This window comes from Amblyomma maculatum, chromosome 5, assembly GCF_055883805.1.
Source record: "Amblyomma maculatum isolate TAMU_Amacu chromosome 5, ASM5588380v1, whole genome shotgun sequence".
Taxonomy (NCBI): Eukaryota; Metazoa; Arthropoda; class Arachnida; order Ixodida; family Ixodidae; genus Amblyomma; species Amblyomma maculatum.
The window spans coordinates 16,982,008-16,992,372 of NC_139348.1; the positions used below are offsets into that span (position 1 = coordinate 16,982,008).

General features: G+C 48.2%; 1 protein-coding gene across 1 annotated transcript; it reads right to left on the reverse strand.

The window, feature by feature from the left end:
* Positions 1–7,139: 7,139 nt before the first annotated feature.
* LOC146187813 (uncharacterized) lies at positions 7,140–9,998 on the reverse strand. The gene is made up of 2 exons (XM_084603446.1): positions 9,137–9,998; positions 7,140–7,153 (listed from the first exon to the last, which is right to left on the reverse strand). The coding sequence occupies exons 1-2, from the start codon at positions 9,996–9,998 to the stop codon at positions 7,140–7,142; spliced, it is 876 nt and encodes a 291-aa protein (XP_084459572.1).
* Between the last annotated feature and the right edge of the window lie 367 nt (positions 9,999–10,365).

Consider the following 10,365-nt stretch of genomic DNA (forward strand, 5'->3'; position numbering starts at 1 on the left):
TTTGACTGGATAGAAAAATGCTCGGAATATAACCAGCCCTTATACATAGCATTCATTGATTACGAAAAAGCATTTGACTCAGTTGAAACCTCGGCGGTGATGCAGGCATTGCGAAATCAGGGGGCAGACGAGCCGTACGTGAAAGTGCTGGAAGATATATATAGTGGCTGCACAGCAACCATAGTTCTGCACAAGGAAAGTAACAAAATTTCTGTAAAGAACGGTGTTAGGAAAGGAGGCAAGATCTCCCCAGTACTATTCACAGCTTGCTTAGAAGAAGTATTCAGAGACTTGGAATGGGAGCAGTTAAGGATAAGTGTAGATGGGGAATATCTCAGCAATCTGCGATTTGCAGATGCCATTGCCTTGCTAAGTAACTCAGGGGCTGAATTGCAAAGAATGATTAATGACTTAGACAGGAAAAGTAAAAACATAGGCTTGAAAATGAATATGCAGAAGACTAAGGTAATGTTCAATAGCTTAGGGAAGGAACAGCAGTGTACGTTAGGTAGCGAAGCACTGGAAGTAGTGGCCGAATATATTTAATATTCAGAACAGGTAGTAACCGCAGATCCAGACCATGAAAGGGAAATAACAAGGAGAATAAGACTGGGATGGAGCGCATTTGGCAAGCACTCCCAGATTGATACTAGCAGCTTACCGGTTTCGCTCAAGAGGAAAGTATACAACAGTTGCATCTTACCTGTACTTACCTATGGGGCTGAAACGTGGAAGCTAACAGAGTTGAGGACAACGCAGAGGGCTATGGAAAGAAAAATGGTAGGGGTAACAATAAGAGACAGGAAGCGTGCAGAGTGGGTCAGAGAAATAACTCAAGTTACCGACATTCTAGTGAAAATTAAGAAGAAATGGGCATGGGCAGTACATGTAGTGCGAAGAGAGGATAAGCGATGGTCGCTTAGGGTAACAAACTGGATTCCAAGAGAAGGAAAGCGTAGCAGGGGGCGGCAGAAAGTTAGGTGGGCGGATGAGGTTAAGAAGTTCGCGGGGGTCAAGTGGATGCAGCTAGCACAGAACCGGGTTAAGTGGAGAAATATGGGAGAGTCCTTCGCCCTGCAGTGGGTATAGTCGGGCTGAAGATGATGATGATGATGATGATGATGATGACAAAATCAGACGTTTTATTTGAATGGAAAGCACCACAATAGGACTCCTTTGAGGAACTTAAGCGCTGTTTACAGTCTTCTCCTGTCCTCAGGCACTTTGCTGAAAACGCCCAAACTGAAATTCATACCGACGCAAGAAGCTTGGGCCTAGGCGCAGTCCTTGTTCAGAACAGTGCCGGTGTGAAAAAAATATATTGCTTATGCTAGCAGGTCCGTCTTATAAGCCGAAACAAATCACTCGAAAACCGAGAAGGAATGGCTCGTGGTGATTTAGGCCACGCCCCAAGTTTCATCTGTACCTATATGGTCGACCATTCAAGGTAGTTAGCGATCACGATGCGCTTTGCTGGCTCTCCAATTTCAAAGACCCCTCCAGTTGTCTTGCCCGATGGAACCTAGGTCTTCAAGAAATTGACCTGACCGCGTACGCTGTAAGTCGGGCCGCAAGCATTCCGACGCAGATTGCTTATCGCGTGCTCCCGTCGACGCTCCCCCGAAATACGATGACCATGTTGGGACCGGTAAGCGGCAGCAGTTTTGCGCGACAGCAGCGCTGGGACCCTGAATTGAAAAACCTATCCGATTAGGCTACCTTGAAAGCAAGACAGTTTCCCTTCTGCTGCATTCAGGCGTCATTTGTCGTCATTCGCATCAAGCAATGATGTCCGCGTACAGAAGAATTTTGCAACCAACAGAACCGTGCAGCTTATCGTTGCGCCTAAAAGCCTCCAGCGGAACATTCTGCAGGCGTTGCTCACTGATCCGAATGCAGAACATCTAGGGTTTGCGCGCAGGTTGCAGCGAATCCAGGAGAAGTATTACTGGCTACAGTTGCCTGCTGACGTTGCTCATTACATAAATAATGCCCTGAATGCCAGCTACGCTAGACGCCCCCGATCAGACTTGCCGGGCTCTAAACCCCATACCACTGCAGAATAGGTCATTTAAGCAGATTGGTATGCATCTCCTCGTCCCCTTTCCAAATTCACCTGCGGGTGACAAATGGATCGTCTTGGCCACTTCCTACATTACCCGCTACGCCGAAGCGAAAACCCTACTTTGTGGCACCGCGGCAGAAGTCTCCAAGTTTTTCGTCGAACGGATTTTAATGCGACACGGTGCCCCCGAAGTACTCATCAAGGACAGGGGAACATCATTTATGGCAGAGCTCACGCAGGTCGTGTTGACCTACACTCAGACAAGTCTCCGACGTACAACGGTGTACCATATCCAGACCAACGGACTTACGGAGCGCTTTAACAAAACGATTGCGGACATTATTGCTATGTATTTAGTCGCCGAACAGAAGACCTGGGACACAATACTGCCGTCTGTGATCTTTTTGTATAACACGGCCATCCAGGAGACATCCAGAACGACCCCGTTCATGCTTGTGCACGGCAGGGAGCCCACAATGACGCTCGACGCGATGTTGCCGCACGTGACAGAAGAAAACCTCGTCGTCGCCGCCTACCTCCAGAGTGCTGAGGAAGCCAGACGACTCGCCCAGACACGCATTAAAGACCAGCAACTCACCGACTTCCAACGATATAACTTGCGTCAATGCGACGTAGAGTACAAACCAGTTTATCAAGTTGGGTTTGGACGCCGATACGCCGTCGCGAACTGAGTTGAAAGCTCTAGGGGCAATACTTCGGCCAATATAAATCCTTCGGCGCATTGGACAGCTTAATTAGATACTAATAGTAGAGCGTATGAATACTTTCATACTATAAACGCCAGCAAGTTACGGGACGTTACTCCGTATGTCGTACCGGGGCTTTCAGTTGAGCGCACGAAAACACGCACGCAAGATGCAGTGGCGTTATCTAGTGTTAAAAAAAAAAAAAACACAGTCATCCTTTTCTTTCACGCCGAAGTGAAAACTAGCCAAGTTGTGCAAGATCCAGAGCCAGCTATTTTGTTTCTGTGTTGAACATTGAGCCAGGATAATACGTTACAAACTACTGATTTCGCTTTGCGTCAAGTTTTTTTTTATTGTCATTCTGATGTGCACCGTTCAAACTTCTTTCGTTCACGGAAACAAACGTGTATGCAGTCAAGCCAAGGCGATCCACTTCATGGCGTTGTCATGCCAACAAGATGACGCGAATTGTGGGGCTTAGGAACAGCTCAGCCGCCGGGCAAGGTGAAAAAAAAAAACAACGTATAAATCACTAATTGGCTGCATTGAAGCTTAAATGAGGCAAAGAAAAAGCTCCGTGTGCCATTTCTAGGCATGAGTGCGCTCAAAAGCACGCTAAAAAATACAAATTCACACTGAAGCGGGCGACCTGGACGCCGCCATCTTGTCAATGTTAGTTCCCCATTCTTCTCCATCGTACTTGACAGCCTGGCACGATAAACTCAAACTTTCGCGCACGCTGGGTGATCGTACGCGAGAGCTCGTTCTAGGCTATTGTATAGCGTATGCGCAGTGTGCATCATAATAGTTTAGGCGTGCGGTATTTCTCTGCGTGTGTTTCTGTACGCTATACTAAAGTCTCTATTATGAAGTGATTCGCAACGGTGCCATCCAGCGGTGCCGGGAGCGCCCAGAAATAGCCCATGTTGTGCACCTACAGCCTTGTTACGGGCTGAAGGCCGTAGTTATTTTTATTTATCAATTTTTTTTACCTTTCCGTGTTTATTTTCTAAGCATCGGGGCGATGCCTTCTTAAGGGGGGAGTAATGCGGCAAACCATTAAAACCTTTATTTGTTCTTTTTCACCAGCTGCTGGCATCCGGTCTTATCACTGTGAATGTAGCGCGCGGATCAATTCTGTATTGTTTTATTTTTCATGCTCGTTGTCGTGAGACTCAGCTTTATCATTTCCTTGGTTGTGGCAGATGATTCTAGATGTATCTCGAAAAATCTGACCACTCTAGTGTATTTCTATTATGTTCCAGGTTATGCTAGTCGCCGTTTGCGGCTTTATCTAGATGTTTCTTCGCACCCTATAAATTGAGCGTTGACGGGCGCGACAGGCATTCTTAGTTCCACTACCGATGAGCGCGTTTGTTGTTAACGCCGCCACCGACTACCCAGGTTCTTTTGCGAGCGCAAGTCACCCAATCAAGAGTTTCAGTCTAGTGCAGCGCCTGTGTCTTCATTTGTGGCTACGGGGTGGTCACCATTACGTGACAATATCTTGAAAGGAACGGTAGAATCACTCCAAATATACCTCTTGTGCTCAATAATACTAGTCAAAAACAGTTCCATAAGGTGTTATTTGTACAATTTTTTCCACCGCGCGTGTACAACAACATGATGCCTTCGTATCACTTCTCACTTCGGCCCGTCCTTCAATCATTTTCTTGAGACAATTTAACGCTTAGCAGGTGTGGTTTATGATTCTTATGATTCTGTTTTTTTATTGTACTTCTCCCGCCTTTCTTCAAATCTCTTGACAACTATTCTTCTGATGATGTATTTATTGCTTATAAGGTCCCTTTGAAATTCTTGTCCCCTTTAGAGAAACACGTACCAGCATAGAACCTGTTTAGGTGCTTACTCATCATCTGCCTCACATTGTAGGGTTTCCTGCTGCTGCACCTTTATTTATTTAGTTTTTCAGGTCATCGGATGACTGGTTTCAGGCTCATAGAAATTCCCACCCTGGTAAACGTTCTTTCAGTGCTTTCTCGGACGCGAAAGAGCATTGAAACCTCGCTGCTGAGAGGAACACAAGCCCTGTTGCCGAAACGGCTCACGAGCTGACGCTCCCTTCAACCCAGTGCTCTTTCATACTTCTCTTGTACTACCCAGGCAGTTCGAACCGGCCGTTGACTTTAATTGTATTCTAAGCAATAAAGACGTTCATCATCAAGCGAACTTCCTGCGAATATAGGAATGCTGGAATGCTGAGCAAAACCTTTGCAAGCAATGCTTTTCGCGCGTCTTGATATGTGCAAGGGGTTGAATATTTGCTAATTCTGTGTTTCCAGTGTGGGAAACGTAATAAGACGCTTTATCCAGATTTCTACTCTCGACATCATCTTTCGTGAATGCACAGACACGGACTCGGCTGCTTCGAAGAGCGTTCAGCACCGGGAAAAAAGTATGCACTATCGGGTGTAAACTTTTGCATGATCAATGCATCCGGAAACAAACTTGTTTTCGCGCAGTCATGCAATATAGTCGCCTAATATGTGCGAAGGCATGACGTAGTGTGCATTAGTTCCTGCACCGGCAGCAATTCCACGCTACTCTGTCGTAATGTGCTCCCATAAAACAATTTTCCCTCAAGTACCGGCCCCGTAAACCTTGCGGCCAATATTACACATAAGTACGAGTGTCATTGCCTCCGTTCTAGCAAGGCGTGCATTCTTACTGAACAAGTCTCAAAAATCCGAACATAATGCTCATGAAACCGGCCACAGCAGGAGCAAACCAGTTGTTCTAGCGGCAAACCTAGCCTAAATATTTATTGTTCAAGAAGGCCACTATTGCCTGCGTATTAGCATCTCCATCCAGTCAACGGCATGCCTTTGGGTTTTCACATTTGCTACGGGCCAGAAGATGAATATTGCTCGGTGCAGACAAATCAGTCGTCCCGCTATGGCCGAAAGAATTGCCCGGATATGTAATCAATCAACCGGGGAACAAACAATCCCTCAACAAGAGGGCCACATGAAAGGCACCATTGATCACCGCACTGCCAAAACTGCCATCTCTCGGGCGCACTTCATCCCTAATGAAACGTTTTGCTCGGCCCTTTGCTTCTTGCCTGCGCTTATGGAAATGTTTGCAAAACAAGCGCCACCCGGCGGATCCCATCACCGGACTGCTGGGCGAAGGGGCAACTTAGTTCCCCGCCCAGAGATCGCCACTCTTACTTTTCTGTGGCGGCTTTCGTCAGCTCCTTGTCGATTGCTTTCATTGGGCGAGCGAGATGAGTGCTCCCTGTAGGCCCGCCATCTTCTTAATGAGATATGGCTCGGCGCCGAAGGGTCCCAGGGGTGCCGCCAATGACCGGAGTGGAAGCGCTTCGGTCGTAACCGCGGCAGAAGCATTAAGCTCTGCACGAGTTTTGCTCTGTCCACGTTCCGCTGCAAACGGACCAAGCTGTCCAGGAAAACATGCCGCATAGCTCGTTTGGCGAAGATGGTAACGCACATAACAGACACTGGGTGCTTAAGGTGCGAAGTGCCAATGGGACTGATGCTTCTTGCAGGCAAGTAAATACTGAACGATCGTGAAGTTCTGCACTCAGACAACTGCCGTATTCCACTTTGAAACCGTAATTATAGAAATAATAGATATGCTGGAATAATCTAGAAATAACGGCCAAAAATATAGTTCACTATAGGAAGTGGTGAAACCTAAGCATTAAAAACTTTTTTTAGATAACAATTCTTATGTTACACTCGTGATTAATTGCATATTATGCTAATTTTCATTTTTATTTGCATTATAATATAGCCATGTTATGAAGACATTTTTGTTTTATGCTAGATACGACTTTTAAGTAAATAGTAAATATATAATTACTGGCTTCTTCTGTTTGGAAGGCGGAATCAAAACGTTTTTACAATGTGCATATGTTATTCCACGTGTACCGTTATACGCGTAAATATGTGCCGGCTGTAGGCTTTGTACAGGCGGGTTCGAACACGTCAAGTGATATATTGGTTTTAGTTTTTCCTCGAGCCCCTTTAATCTTCGACGAAAGCAATTTCAATTTCAATTATCGCTGCTGCCCAAATACATTCATTTGCTGTGAAAGCTGAGCATGTGGCCGTAGTTCTTCTATAGGACCCTGATAAAGCGAGGAAATTCACTCGCAATTCTGGAAACCTGATGAAGCACCACTGCCGAAGATAAGGATGCCATTTCACTGTGTGTCAGGTTTTCGTGCTTATCCTTCTCTCTATTGAACCCCATCCGCAGTGGAGTTTTGCCTTTCGATCGTGTCAGAGTTAATATTAAACTTTTTTTCAATAGAAACCTAAACCTTCTGTTGCGATTGCACCCTGAAAAGTAGCCAAAAATGAGGCTAGTGCTTGAGCCTACATTGAAGTCACTGCAAGCATGGACGCAGTTATTTTCAAAAGGTGCGAAGGCTTGGTGGATGGATGGTCTTCCCTATACAGCAGGTGTTCTTGCTGTTTCTTCTGCTGCCTTCGCTCGTACCGAGTGGTGTTGGTGACCACCGCTGCGTCCGTGGCTCAGTGACACATTGCGGTGCGGAGATGACGACTTCTCTTCTCGGACTGTACACGTTTATTTACACTTTTTACAATTGGCGTATTTACACAAATGTCGTCGGATGCGACATCAAACATAGAGGGCTAACTGCGACTGGTGAACGATCTGAGGTCAGAGGCTAGCAGAATCAGGCCTTGGCCTCCTGCTACACTTTAGGCCGGAGTCCCTTGAGACCTCCGTCAGCCTAGCCTCCCTCTCGAACAACCCGTCTGCTCTCCACTCTCGTCCGAGCCCAACTCTCTTCCCGCCCAACTCCTTCCACGCTCGCTTTCTTAGCGTTACCCAAAATTCCAGTTTTGTCCGTTGACCAATCAACGTACACCACTCTGTGGCCAATAACATACAGTCCTTTAAAATGGGCTGGCCAATCATTGTGCCACATATACCCTCTCCTACGCATGTCAAATAAAACACACACAAAGCACGCACTAAGCGGCGAGTGGTTGCGCACACGAACACATACATCTGCAACTTTTCCCTCTCCAAAATCCTCCCACGCAAGAGGCGCCAAGCAGTCGCAAAGACAAACGGCGTGGACGGTTACACTTCCGAAAATACAAAAAGAACACACACGCGCAAACCTCAGGCCCAAACATTCCGATCCCTGCTCCAGGCCACCTCGTGCAAAGGTCGATTAAACACAATGCATACCGATGTCCGCGCGTAGAAGCCGGCTCAATAGGCCCTATGCAGTCAAGGTAGACAACCTGAAATGGCTGCTGCGGCCGTGTCAACGGGGTTATCGGAACTCGGTCCGTCACCTTCCTGTTAGCGAAAGTCTGACACGTGTGACACGACTGGCAATGCTTTCTCACATCTGCAGACATTGTTGGCCAAAAGAAGGCACTGCGAATACGTTGCTTTGTCTTTTTCTCTGAAAAATGCCCGCCGCACGCTTTATCGTGTGCTAGTATCAACACTTCCCTTCGACGCATCTCGGGTAGGACCAGTTGTTTGCACTGCCTGCCATTCATGTCATCTTTGTGAAATAAGAGTCCTCCTTCAATCATCATGCCATGCGTTCCATCGCGTCCCTGTGCCCATGAGCTTTCTAATGACGCATCTTCTCTCTGCTCTTTCGCGAACGTGTCAGCGCATTGCTCGCCGTTCGGCACCGACGATTCTGCTGCAACTGCTCCGTCCTGAACACCCGTAGGGCCGCTTTCTGTCGCCTCGTCTTCGGCTACCTCTCTAGGACGCACGCTCTCCTCAACCGCTTCACGGGCGGCTTCTTCTGCCTGCACAATGCGCACGGCTAGCTCAGTGGCTTGTCTCTGCACTTTCCTCAGCTCATCAAACGCATCTGGGGTTAGAAGCGCATCTATCCCTTCCGTTAAATGGTCCGTTACTGCGCACAGTGTCATAAGCTGAGGGGCTACGCCCTCGTCATTAGCAGACAGGCTCATAAGGCGAACTTTACCTGCACCCTGAATGTCTGCCTCAGCCGGGATGACATTCCTTCTCAGGATAGTAATGTCAGCACCTGAGTCCAAACAAGCCGTAAATGGGCGCCCCGCAGACGTGAGCTCAACCCAAGTTAATTTCGACGTAGAAACGGTGTCTGTCGGCGTTGCCGCGCACTCGTACACATCACATGCAGCTCTGGCAGTCAGCTTTTCCGGTGCGGAGCCCTTGGCGCGTTGCCCACCCATTATTGCTTTAGGCCTCGTTTGGTTGCACTGCCATTGGTAGTGACCCATCTCACCGCAGGTGAAGCACCTAGAAGACGGCTTCCGATCGATCCCATGGAACCTTCCTTTTCCTACGGGGTCCCGCCAACTGTGTGAATCAACCTTACTCGCTTCAGCAACCTTCCGAGAATTTGGGCGTTTGAAAGCTCTGCTTTCCTCGTATCCCTGTGCTAACTTGGCAACATCCTCAGGTTTTAGCCATTCCCCTGTCTCATGCTGTAAGACATACGTGCGCATGTCATCCTCCATTAGCTGTTTAACGCGATCTGCAATCAGTAGCGCCCGTAGATCTTCCAAGCTTGTTATGTCTCTACTACGCATGTAGTAATCAAGCAACCCTTCTAGTTTTGTGACAAACTGTCCCCATGTTTCGCCGCCTTTCCGACAAGCATAGAACCTACGCTTATATTCCTCTGGTGTGAGCTTTAACTCACCCAGAATATAATCACGCACTTCCTCGTAGGACTGCCTTCCGCTTACTGCCCTATTTGCTATCAGCATGCGGCTTTTCTCGTTTAAGAACGGGACAATTATCGAGCCGCGTACCTCCTCGGGAATCTCGCAACTTTGAAGCATACTTTCCGCGCTTCGAAACCATGCGGGAGCCAACTCGTCTTTCTCTGGCATTGGTGCGAGAATAGCGCGTAAATCTTCTGCATATCGACCCAATCCAGATCGAGCGCCTCGCCCGCCTTGATTCTTTAACCTCTCTACCTCCACCTGGAGTCTCAGAACTTCAATCTCCAGCTCTTTTTCTCGCAGTCTGGCAGCTGCGTTGTTTTCTCCTGACGTTAGACCTCTGTCAAGATCCGCGGTTACCGACGCACTACTAGAACTTTGATCATGATCGCCAGTAATGGTACTGCTCAAGGTCTGCCCCCGCTCATCGGAAGCTGTTGCGCCGGAGCTCTGCCCCACGCCATCAGAGCTGTCCGTAGACTTTTGGCTCTCTGACCGAGTTACGACCATGGTGAACCCGGAGAAAACAGGACAAGGACCCACCTGTATACAGCTAGTGTCAGTCCGTCGCACTGGGTTGCCGTGCGGTCACTGCTTTCGGTCCGTCGAACGCCTGGACACCATCAGCACATCAGGCTCAGCATCGGTCGTCGCCACTCGAAAAGTCAGCCTTGGTGCCCTTTCTGCTACGCCGGATCTGCGCCGCCTCGCTGGAGTCGCTCCCCGTAGCTGCCTCTCTAGGCCGGTAGCGTCGATTCACGGGGCACCTCGACTTCAAACTTCTTCTTGGTCAGCCTTGGCTCACCGAGGTAGTGTGCCACCCTCCGTGTACATCAGTCCGCAGCGTCGTCGATCTCTCGCCACTCCGCAGGAAGTC

What these genes read in the sequence shown, in the direction of transcription:
- LOC146187813 (XM_084603446.1), bottom strand. Translation starts at nt 9,998, where the DNA reads ATGGTCGTAACTCGGTCAGAGAGCCAAAAGTCTACGGACAGCTCTGAT.